This window comes from Phodopus roborovskii, unplaced genomic scaffold, assembly GCF_943737965.1.
Source record: "Phodopus roborovskii unplaced genomic scaffold, PHOROB, whole genome shotgun sequence".
In the NCBI taxonomy this organism is placed as follows: domain Eukaryota; kingdom Metazoa; phylum Chordata; class Mammalia; order Rodentia; family Cricetidae; genus Phodopus; species Phodopus roborovskii.
Window position 1 is genome coordinate 531,952 of NW_026125932.1, and position 12,311 is coordinate 544,262.

A 12,311-nucleotide genomic window follows, 5' to 3' on the forward strand; every position below is an offset into this window, starting at 1 on the left:
TACTAGCAACTGATGGCTACTGGAGGAGGGACAATCAGTTTTCATCAGGGGTGTGGCCTGCAGAGGCTACCCATGTTCCATAAGATGTTCCTACATACTGGCAGTACTAAACAGACTGTTTAAGAACAAAAGAGAGTACATGTGCTAGAGGTAGGGGAAGAATTGAAGAGGAGGAGATGGGAGAAGATTTGATAAGGCACATTGTATGCATGTATGAAATTCTCAAATAATTAAAAAAAGAAATTTGAACCTGGGCATTGGTGGTGCACACCTTTAGTTCCAGCACTCAGGAGGTAGACACAGGCAGATCTCTGTGAGTTCAAGGCCGGCCTGGTCTACAGAGCAACCTTGTCTTGAAAAACCAAAAAAACAAAAAAAAAAAAGAAAGAAAGAAAAAAAGAAATTTGAATAGCCACTGTACTAAAATAATTATTAGACATCTCTCAGGTCCTACTCTCTTTGGAATTCTGCTATTAAAACCTTTGCTTCTGCAGTAAATATTATTAACTGGCCATAATATTCAAGGGTTTTAAAAAAACTATCTAAAATAATCTACTCGTTCGATACCTACCTCAAAAGTTCCCTCTGTTTAGAAATTCACCTAAAAAGAGTTAGTGCTAACCTTCTATTTTCCATGCTACTTTGCAGAAAAGTAGTGAAACTTCTACAGTAGGATTCATTGTGTGTAGTCACACATGCTACACATTAAACAGGGTCTCACTATGTAACCTTGGCTGGCCTTGAACCCTAGACCAGACCAGGCTGACCTTTAATTTACAGAGATTCACTTTTCCTCTACCTAACCCCTGAATACTAGGATTAAATGCATGCACCATCACATCCATTTTTTTGGCTACATTGTGAATTTACAGCCAGCCTGGGCTATAAGAAACTCTGGTGTGGGGAGGAACCCACAAGAAATTCTGAAATAGGTGTAAAACTGTAATTTTTCAATATGTATTCAAACTCACTTATGTAGTCATCTACTTCTTCTCTGACTCTCTGGACTTTGAACACCTTCAAATTCCAGAGGCTCTATTACTTATCTGAATACTGTGGCTTGGGAGTCCAGCAGGTTGGCATACCATCAGCACCAAGCAAAGACCATATATTCTATATTTTGCTTTGTTTTTTTTTTTGTGCATTTGTCAGACAGGGTTGTGTGCGCGCGCGAGTGTGCGTGTGTGTAGCCCAGGCTGGCCTGGAACTCAGAGACCTGACTGCCTTTGCCTCCCAAGCGTTGGGATTAAAGACCTGTGTCACCATACTCTGAGGGGTGAGCTGATCCTCTAGTGATCCCAAGACAACAAAAATATATCTAGGCCAACGATAAACAGAGCAGTCTAAAGCTAGCTTCAAGGGTAGAAAGACTTTCACAAATTTTACTAGGCTGCGGGCTCTTTTTTAAAGGAAGGAGTCTGTTTCAGCCATTCCCATTCGTAGTGCTTAAATGACCCACACAGAATATATGCTCAAAAACCCGTAGGTAAATTAAACAGCCTCACCTTTAAATATGCCTTTTATGAGTGGAGCTACTGCTGTATTAAAGACCTCTTCCTGCTCAGTAGAGGGGTCAAACACAAAATCGTAAGTGAACGATTTATCTGTACCAACTATCACCTGCAAAAGGCAAAAGACAAGGCATTGGGGGGGTGGGGAGCGAAAAAAACCCAGACCACGCCCCCCGCTGCCTTTCAGCCCCCCCCCCAACCCCTCCTCACCCCCGCTGCGGAGAGCCGCTCTGAACTCTTACCCACCTGAGGCTCTCCGGGCACAAAGGAAAGGCATGTCTGGCAACCCTCATTAATCTCTTTAGAGACCAGGGGGCGACAACGCAGTGCCACTCTTACAGGAATTCCCTTCACCTCTTCTTTCATGATGCCAGCTCAGCAGGCGTCGGCGCAGAGCGAAGCCGGCTCTCTGAGGGGGCTCCGGAGGCTGGCAGGAGTGGAAAGGCGGCAGAAGATCTTGGAACTCGGTACAGCAGCTTCCCTCCCAGTGGTATCAGTCTCTGGTCACTCTCAGACTTGGCCACCGCCTAATGGTCTGCCAGTCTGTGGAGTCTGAAATAAATTTTAAAAAAACAACAACAACAAAAACTCAGGCGGAGGCAGCAACCACGCCAAAGCCCTAACGTGCTCGAAAAGGCGGAATGTGAGCTACCGCGACCCGGTAACTCACCAAACTAAACGTCTCTTTCCCGGCTTGTCCCAGGCGCCCTGTTCCAACCGGAACTTTAACCGCCAAGTTTCAAACTGATCCCAGAGGCGCCAGCCAATCGGAGCGCAGACAGCCTGTGACAGGAACACGCGTGTGAGCACGCACAACGTGACGCCAGGGAGGGCTTGAGAGCTGGCTCGCCCAAAGCCAGATCCGTTCCTGCTCGCTGGGAACAAGCATCCGCTTCCGGTTCCTAGGCTGAATTGGCTGTGAGCCGAGGCGCCGCGGAGGGAGGCCTATTTGCAGGTGAGGTGGTGCTGGGTTAAAAGTAGTCGTGAGAGCGGGATTCGGGCGGGATGCGGGACCTGGATCTGGAAGGTAATCGGTGCTCACCGAGTCCATCTGTGGAGGGCACCTTTACTAATCACCTCTAGAGAATGTGGGAGGTGCCTGTCTATCCCCAAGCCCTATGGGATAGTTTAGAGTTGGCACTCCCTTGTTTTAAAGTAGATCGTTGTAAATGCGATTCGAATTTCCTCTTCTTGAGGTTGAAGGCGGGGACACCTATATTTATAAAATTGTGAAAAATGAGAACATACCATTCGAGTGCATAACAAGGTGCAAGGCATCTAGTAATGTAGAAATATTGATAGTTTTTTTTTTTTGCCCCATTTCCCCCCTCCAAAAACCACCATATGGGCCAGATGGACTTAGGATGGAATGCTTTCTGAAACTTAAAGAGAACTTGGTCCTTTGAAAAATCATTTTTGTTTGCTTTGATTTATCCTCTTCAGGGCTTTTTGCCTGAAATGGACACCCGGATCCCTTATGATGACTACCCAGTGGTTTTCCTGCCTGCCTACGAGAACCCTCCAGCATGGATTCCTCCTCATGAGGTGGGAACCATCTGCGTTCCTGAATAAAGAATACCTACCTCCACCATAGATATGAGATCTATGAAAGATACAGTAACAGGGTTATGAAACTCAATGCAGAGTGAATCTTAGGTGAATTCCAAGCAACAGGGACCCATTGGAAACTTCTTGTCCAATCATCCTGCCAGAGCCTTTCACACCAGTGAATTCTGAAAAGTCAGAACCTTAGTTTCCATCCTATCAAAACAAAACAAAACAAAACAAAAAAAAAAAGGAATAAGTATCTATGGGGCGGCTAGCATATCCTGACACTGAACATCTCATTTAGACTGTGTAAACTGAGTCTATGACTTTACCACTGCCAGACATATATAGCAGACTTATTAACGTTCTAAAAAAAAAGGTAGATGTGACATTTTAAGACTGGGAATAAGATTTCTGAGATTGCTGTGTCTTGCAGAGAGTATACCACCCAGACTACAACAATGAGTTGACCCAGTTTCTGCCCCGAATTGTCACACTGAAGAAGCCTCCTGGTGCTCAGGTAAATTTATAGAGGCTCCTGTTCTAGTTTACATTTTGTTCATGCTAGAAGTTGACCATGGTTGGGGCATGGACGTGAATTGGGAAGTAGGTGACCAGAAAAGCTGACGCTTCCGTATTGTTTCATTTCTTTCTGAGTATACCGATGCTCCTAAAAGTTCTTGGGTTTATGGTCTATACTGAGTCCCCATTCTGTGCTCTTGTCTTACAGCTGGGATTTAACATCCGAGGAGGAAAAGCCTCCCAGCTAGGCATCTTCATCTCCAAGGTCTGTGTATGAATGTGTGTGTGGCAGACTGTATTACTAGCTATTTCTCTTTTAACAAAGGGTAATTTTAAAAATACACTGGTGCCCCCAATGGCTAGAAAATGGATGACCCAGTGAGGTCATAGAATGGACATGATGGGAACTCACCCTTCCTTCTTAAAATTGCATTGTGGGTCAGGACTTAGAGACAGAAGCAGGACTATCAGAAATAAGTAATAAGAATCTTTTAAGCAGCCTGAGTGGTGGTGGCACACACCTTTAATACCAGCACCCTGGAGGCAGAGGCAGGTGGATCACTGAGTTTAAGGACAGCCAGGGCTACACAAAGGACAGCCACAGCCAGGGTTACACAGACTGTATTGAAAAGAAAAAAAAAAAAAACACAAACAAGAACAACAAAGAGTCTATAAAGCCAAGTGTACATCTTTGATCCCAGTTCTGGGGAGTCAAAGGAGGTGGATCTATGTGTTCAAGTCTGCCTGGTGTACAGATCAAGTTACAGTACTACGCAGAGAAACCCTGTCTCAAAAAAAATCTGTAAAGCCAAAAGCAAACTGAGAACCAAATTTCTTTTGGCAAAGCCACTTATCTCCCTGTGTTGTTACAGAAAATAACACATTTGAATGGCACTGAATTTCCCCTGCAGTATTCTGAAATTACTCCATCCCAATTATATGTATTATCCCTTTACTAACAGGTGATTCCAGACTCTGATGCACATCGAGCAGGACTTCAAGAAGGGGACCAAGTTCTAGCTGTGAATGATGTGGATTTCCAGGATATTGAGCACAGCAAAGTAAGCATAGCACATGGGCTATACTCGTGTAAGAATCCATCTCAGGTTGGACAGGTTAGACAGGATTAGCCTAATCTATAAGAAAGCATCTCTTCAAAGGAAATGTACTAGAAGAGAATAGCTATCGGTGACCTAGATGTTTTGAAGTGGCACATTACATTCTTTTGTTATGTTTCTGTCCTGGGTAATAATATCCCTTCATTTGTATAAGCTGCTGTGTTCTTTCCAGGCTGTTGAAATCTTGAAGACAGCACGAGAAATCAGCATGCGTGTGCGCTTCTTTCCTTACAGTAAGACACTTTTTTTTTCTCACATGTCAGGGCTCTAGGTAATTAAAACTCTTTTTAATATGGATAACAGCAAACCCTAGAGGTTGGGAGTGGAAAGGTGGGAGCTCGGCCTGAAAATAATGTGTTGTGTTCTTTCTTACCCCAGATTATCATCGCCAAAAAGAGAGGACTGTGCACTAGAGACTTGCAGCCCACAGCACTCCATGTGGAATCTGCCAGAACAAGCTGGCTAGCCCTCTGAGAAGCCAGTCAGGAAATTCTGCTCTCAGTGCCTTCCTGGCTTAGTGGATGGGGAGGATGGGGAGATAGCTTACCAGCTGCATTCTATATAAGCTGTATTGTATTTGAAGTTCCCTAGTTAACTAGGTGAGTTTCATTCTGGAAAAGGAGACAGATGATAATGTCTAGATGTCTGTAGCCTATGTGGAAAGTCATCTAGAAAGCAACTAGCATTTACCAGGTACCACAGATATTTAATACAGCTTATTTTATTTTTAGAAATCAGTAGAAAAAGAGTCTGAGGGACCTTCCATGTGATTTGCCTGGCCATGCCATCCAGTTCTTGTACATATACCTTGGAGTCCAATACACTTGGGGGACTCCAAAGAGACACTGTTTTTACCCCTTCCTCCTCATCTCCCCAAAGTAAAAACACAATACCAAATAAATGTGGCTTGAGTGATACTGTTTATAAATACAATGTCATTGGCAAAAAAAAGCCAATAACAACCAAACACTGGAAGAAACAGCAACACCATACCTACTTTACAACTATCTACGTCTGGAACTTAAACCAAGGAAGTAGCAGTAGGAAACTGGTTCCTGATTTACTGCTTGTAATTTGAGTAGTGTTGACTGCCAACATCCTCCTTTTTCTGATTCCACCCTAAAATATCTTTCTGTCATCCTAGTTATTTAGTGACTGACCATTAGATACTGCATAGATCACATCTGTGCTGTCTCCATTGAGTACAAAGTAGCATTCAGAATTCAAAGGATTTTTTTTTCTTCTGAAGGAGATGCTACTACAATGAAAGCCCAAATTTTGACTTAACTCTCTGGGTGAAAAGATGCCTGCTTCCAAGCCTGAATCCGAGTTTGAAACCCAGGACCCACATGGTGGAGGGAGAACTGATTCCCAAAGTTATCCGATGTCTTACACCTTTGGCATGCAGGCACATACAAGACTCCTGGGGAGCTGAACTGAGTCTCTTGATGCCTTCTGGAGAGCGAGTCTTTTGTTTTGTGGGAGAACTAGAAATCTACCTTTTTAAATAAGCAAGGTAAACACATTTTCAAATGGATGAAATGCAGAAACTGGCTCTTCAATGAATCCTACCCCAGCTATACTGTTGTTGGTTGGCACTATAACTTTTGAGCAGAACTGGGGATAGAATTAGCTTAAGTCTTCCCTGAGAAACCTATCCCCTGATTTGCTCTGCTGACCCCCGCTGGCCATCTGAGAACGAAAAGCTTGGATATTTCTGAAAAACTATTAGCTGAGTCTATTGAATAATGTTAAAGTCGAGACTTTTTCCATGGTTAATAAATTTGTGTTGAGTTTATTTTTTTTTTTTTTTTCTGAGATGGGCTCTTGCTACATAGTCCAAGCTGGCCTTGCACTTATGATCTTCCTGCTTCAGCCTCTGAAATTCAGAGATTACAGGTGTATACCACTGTACCCAGGGGTGGTTAACAGATATCTCTCTGTGTGTGTGTGTGTGTGTGTGTGTGTGTGTGTGTGTGTGTGTGTGTGTGTGTGAAGGTCTGAATCAACTATCTTTCCTCACTTTCTGTCTTATGTTTTGGAGACAGTGTCTCTTACTGTACCTGAATCTCTTTTATTTGGCTGGCCTATTTGGCAACCAAGTCCCAGGGAGCCTCCTCTCTCTGCCTCCCCAGTTCTGGGATTACAGGTATGTGCTACCCCATACGGATGCCTTTATTTGAGACAGGGTCTATCTATTATATAGCTCTGGCTCTCCTGGAGCTTGCTATATAGACCAGGCTGGCCTCAAACTTGGAGAGATCTATCTGCCTCTGCTGGCGTTAAAGGCATATACCAACATAAGAGACTAAACAAGGTAGACTAAACAGCCAGCATTGTTTTTGTTTGGTCATTTTGAGACAGGGTTTCTCTGGGTAACCCTAGCTGTCCTGGAACTAGGTCCTGTAGACCAGGCTGGCCTCGAACTCACAGAAATCCACTTGCCTCTGCCTCCTGAGTGCTGGGATTAAAGGCACGTGCCACCACCACCCAGTTTAACATCCAACATTTTTAAGTGCACTATTGGATTCAAACTCATGTCCTCATGTTTGTTCAACAAGGTTACTGACTGAAACATCTCTATAGCCTCCGGTTGAGAGTTTTCCTCACCATTATTATATTAATTCAACACTCAAGTTTTACATCCTATCTAAGGTGAAGGAACATTGCAGAAAAGGGGGTGGAGTGGAAATAAGACAGAGACAGGATGAATAGAACTATCTTCTGTCTTCTGGGTATGACATAGCATTGTAGTCATGAACACACCACAGCTACTTGCACAAGAACTTTGAGAATTGTATTATGAGCTAGGACTAAGTCCATTGAAGTTTCTTGTAAAGATCTTGCTCTGGGATAGCAGTTCTTAACCTGTGGGTCATGACCCCTGTGGGAGTAAAACAACCTTTTCACAGGGGTCGAATATCAGATATCCTGCATATGATATATTAACATTATGATTCATAACAGTAGCAAAAATTCAGTTTTGAAGTAGCAATGAAATAATTTTATGGTTGGGGTCACCACAACTGTATTAAGGAAGGTTGAAAACCACTGCTTTAGGCTGAGGTTCACAGATATTATTTTAATTTTAGTGATATGGTTAATATTTTAAAAAAATTTTCTTCAAAGCCCAATAGTAACACTGAGTTGGATTTCAGGTTAAATATCATTTAATGCAGGTGGTTTGCAGCCTGGGAAACTGGGAAAGGAAATCCAACAACACCCACTTAATACGTTTTAAAACAATCTGGGCCAATGAAGTGGTTTAGCAGGTGAAGGCACTTGTTGCTATGCCCAGTGGCCTGAGTTTGATCCCCATGGTCCACGTGATAGAACAGACTTACAGGTTATCCTTTCTCCTCCACTTACATGCCATGACACATATGTCCACATACATGCAGCACTATAAGTAAATAAATGCAAAAACCAACTTATCTAAGAAGTGTGGTTCAAAGTTCCATCCATGGTGGTTGGAGAGTTGCCTCATCAGTTAAAAGTATTGGTGGCTCCCCCAGAGGTTCAATTCCCAGCACTTACATGGTAGCTCAAAACCATCAGTAACTGCAGTTTCAGAGGATCCAATGCCCCCTCTGGCCTCTGCAGCCACCAGGTATGCATTCAAGGCACATGCAGACAAGCAGGTACGTGAATAACTTTTCAAAATTCTTGTAGTTTTTGGTATTATGTAATTACATAATTTGTTCCCTCTTTCTCCTTTTAAACCTTCCCATTTACCCCTTCCTGATCTCTTACAAATTCTTGGCCTCTTACATATTCTGATTAATTTCTTTCATTGACTGTTATTGTTGTGTGTGTGTGTGTGTGTGTGTGTGTGTGTGTGTGTAACTTCAAGGTTACTTCACTCAATATGATGTTTTCTAGTTCCATACATTTACCTAGAAAGTTTGTGATTTTTCTTTCCAACTGAATAATACTCCAAAATATGTTTCATTATCCATTCGAGGGCATTTAGTTGTTTCCATTTCCTGAGCTATTGTGAATAAAGCAGCAATGAACATGGCTGGGCAAGTATCTTCAGAGGAAGATGTCAAGTTGTTAGGCATATGCCAATAAGTAATATAGTTGTTTCATGTGGTTGGTTTATTTTCAGTCTTTTGAGAATTTTCCATGCTGGTTTCCAGAGTGGCTACATCAGTATACAATTCCACCAACAATGAATGAGCTTTCCATTTTCTCTGTATCCATTCCCAGCATTTGTTCATTGTTTTATTTATGTTTGCCATTCTCACTGGGAGAAGGTGAAATCTCAAAATTGTTTTCATTTGCATTACTCTCATTCTTAGGGGAAGTGAACATTTTTTGAGATATTTCTTAGCCATTTTTTTTCTTTTGAGAAATTTCTCATTCCAGACCCACTTTTTGAATGGGTCATTTGGGTTATTTTAGTTGATTTTTTTGTTGTTGTTGTTCTTTAGCTATGCAAAAGCTTTTTAGTTTTATGAAGTTCCATTTCAGAATTGTTGGTCTTAATTCTTGAGTAAATGGTGTTGTAATTTTGAGAAGTGAATCGAGAAAGACAACATGCAACAGTTCTTTTTTTTGATTAGGGGGGAAAGGATCATAAAAAGGGGAGAAAGGATCATAAAAAGGGGAAAGGGGGGAGACCAGCCTCCAGAGAGAGGAGCAGTGGAAAAAGAGAGAGAGAGAGAGAGAGAGAGAGAGAGAGAGAGAGAGAGAGAGAGAGAGAAGGATGGGAAGTGGGCAGGGCCCTATTAAAAGGGAACATAGTGAATATGCACAGGAGGTGCTCTTAGTGGCTGCAGCTGAGCTCATATCCTGTCAGAACCCCAAGGACAGGCCAATACAGACGCCTGAATACTGACAGATGGAGTCTTATTAGAAAGTCTTTTCCTACAGCCACATCATGTAGTGTTGTAGTGTACTGTTTCATGAATAGGTCTTTAATCTCTTTGGAGCTAGTTTGTGTGTGTGTGTGTGTGTGTGTGTGTGTGTGTGTGTGTGTGTGCGTGCGTGCGTGCATGCATGCGTGCGCAAGTTAATAGATGTGGATCTAATTTCATCCTTCTGCATGTAGACAGACATCCAGTTTCCCCAGCAACATTTGTTGAAGATGCTTCATTTTCTCCAGTGTATGTTTTAAGTATCATACATACACAAATATTAATGAAACTGGAGCAAGAATTGTACAAGCCTTTGAAATTATCCTAGCTGCTTTGTAACTGCATCCTGTATAGATGTCTTTTGTCATCAATGAAGATAGAGTGCTCTGTGTCACCCAGTAGCTAGCTGTGTGATGTAAAAGAAACTGACAGCTTCTGGAAGCTGTTTTATTCTTAAGTACAAGAGTTGGAAGAGAGTATTAAAATCATAACCAGGCCAGGTGTAGTGGTTCATGTATTTGATCCTAATACTTAGGAGGTACAGGCAGGAGAATCTCTGTGAGTTCTAAGCCAAACTAGTCCACATAGCAAACTCCAGGACAGCCAAACTACACAGAACAGTGGTTGTCAACCTTCCTAATATTTTGACCTTTTAATGTGGTTCCTCATGTTGTGGTGACTCCTAACCATAAAATTATTTCCATTGCTACTTCATAAATGTAATTTTGCTACTGTTATAAACCATAATGTAAATATCTGTTTTCCCATGGTCTTAGGTGACCCCTGTAAAAGGGTTATCAACCAAGGGGTTGCAATCCACAGGTTGAGAGCCACTGACAGAGAAACCCTGACCTGAAAAAAAGCAAACAAAACAGCCTTTAACACCAACACTTAGGAGGTAGAGGCAGGAGGATCTCTGTGAGTTCGAGGCCAGCCTGGTTTACAAAGTGAGTTCCAGGACAACCGGGGCTACACAGAGAAACCCTGTCTTGAAAACACAAACCAAACAACCCACCATAACCCTAGGGATGGTAGAGAATGGCTGCTAACTATTAAATTAGGCAGCTATGACGTAAGCTGTGGATAGGGAAAAGGTTTTAATGCCTGAATTCTGAAAGTTCTCAAGTCAGTTTTCAGTCCCTAAGGTTTATGGAAAGAATGGTAGTAGAGTTAAGGGTATGAGTCCATCTGAACTCCTAGGAACAGATTCTAGTTAACAAAAGAAAGAAAAAAGAAAAAAAAAAAAAGGAACTCTGACCATGTGGCCTTCACATTTGGCTATAGTTCTGTTTTCCATTACCACTTAAGCAGAAAAATTGTTCTAGCCTTTAACACTGAGTGAGAGTTGCTTCTCTGCTTTCACATCCCCTACCCCAGAAAATAAGACATGTCTTTTTCCCAGCCATGGAGGTGAAGCCATTTATGGAAGTAAGGACAGAAAGTATACTAGAAGAGCTGTCTTAGCATATGGATAATGCAAGCAATTTTTAAAGGTCTAGAGGCTGAAATGATTTTGTGCTTTCAGGCTGCATGGTGGAGGGGATGAACCTTGGATCCTTGGTATCATAAGGCAATCTAGGGTATCAAAAGTAAGTGGTTGTGGGTAACTAGAGACAGTGCAAAGGAGTGTCTTAAAGTGAAATGGGTGTTCTGTTTGTTACACTGCAGCTGGTTTCAGCACTAGTCTCAATAAACATCACATTGAGGTCCCTATATTATTCTTCACCCTCTTCTGCAGATTTGCCTAACAAAAGGAAGATAGCAAAGGGGCCAGATGGTAGAAACCTATAGTTAGTGAGTGAGCTTAAACATTTCTTATATATAGTGATGCTGGCCTAGGGCTAGGAACACTAGAAGCCTTGAACCCATGATTTTTCTGATCCAACACCAATTTCTGCTCCCCCACGTAAACAGAGCACAGTAGGTCCTCCATGTGAAGATTGAACTTTAGGTGTGCAGACCAACAAACCTTACCATTTGTTGTTCATATCAACCATGTTACACAGCACATTGATGACATACCACCTCTTTCTGCCCATTCATCATGCACTTGTCTCTTTGAAAGACCAACTGTTGCCCTTTCTTCAGTGTCTTTAAGTACCCCCCCAATGGACTAACAAAGAGGGACTCACCTTAGAAGTAGCCTCCCCATCTCATTCCGTAGTATTCATAACATCTTATCTCAAAGCCTGTCCCAGACCAGAAATATATGCCTGGCTTTGCATAGAGAATGGCATTTTTGTCTCCTATTGCTCTCCAGGCCGTAGCCTCTGACCTCACCTTGAAGGACCAAACACATTCCTTTAACTGGACAGACAGAGAAGGTGTAACAATGCTTTTCTGCACTTGAGCCTGTACCACCTAGCATCACATCATGCTCTCCTCCAGTAGCAACTGGTACACCATTATCCTCACAGCCAGGCCTGGGAGTGGCCACATCCCTTTGGATTCCTCTCTGGGGTTCCCTACAGTGTGAGCATCAGGTACTGCTAGGCCAGAAAGCGATTACAAGAATAAGTGATCAACTGGACTGAGCTCCTGGAGTTCAGTTGAAGAGAGGGAGGAGGGATCACATGAGCAAGTGAGGGTCAAGGTCATGAAGGGGAAATTCACAGAGACAGCTGAGCCAAGCTAGTGGGAGCTCATGGACTCTGGACTGACAGCTGGGGAACCTGCATGGGATTGAAATAGGCTCTCTAAATGTGGATGACAGCTGTGTGGCTTGATCTGTTGTGGGAGACCCTGGCAGT

General features: G+C 42.7%; 2 protein-coding genes across 4 annotated transcripts in view; one reads left to right on the forward strand and one right to left on the reverse strand.

Annotated features, from left to right (window-relative positions):
• Kif4a (kinesin family member 4A) overlaps nucleotides 1-1,951 on the reverse strand; it is a 104,517-nt gene extending 102,566 nt beyond the window's left edge. For all 3 annotated transcript variants that reach the window (XM_051179023.1, XM_051179024.1, XM_051179022.1), the window contains exons 1-2: nucleotides 1,758-1,951; nucleotides 1,506-1,620 (exon numbers count right to left, since the gene is read on the reverse strand). In XM_051179023.1, the coding sequence (XP_051034980.1) occupies nucleotides 1,506-1,620; nucleotides 1,758-1,877 (235 nt within the window). In that variant the 5' untranslated portion in view covers nucleotides 1,878-1,951. The remainder of the gene's footprint in view (nucleotides 1-1,505; nucleotides 1,621-1,757) is intronic.
• A 450-nt stretch (nucleotides 1,952-2,401) lies between these two features.
• On the forward strand, nucleotides 2,402-5,614 carry Pdzd11 (PDZ domain containing 11). Its single transcript, XM_051179025.1, has 7 exons — nucleotides 2,402-2,466; nucleotides 2,955-3,056; nucleotides 3,496-3,579; nucleotides 3,790-3,846; nucleotides 4,544-4,642; nucleotides 4,872-4,932; nucleotides 5,078-5,614. The coding sequence occupies exons 2-7, from the start codon at nucleotides 2,970-2,972 to the stop codon at nucleotides 5,110-5,112; spliced, it is 423 nt and encodes a 140-aa protein (XP_051034982.1). The 5' UTR covers nucleotides 2,402-2,466; nucleotides 2,955-2,969; the 3' UTR covers nucleotides 5,113-5,614.
• Nucleotides 5,615-12,311: the final 6,697 nt, after the last annotated feature.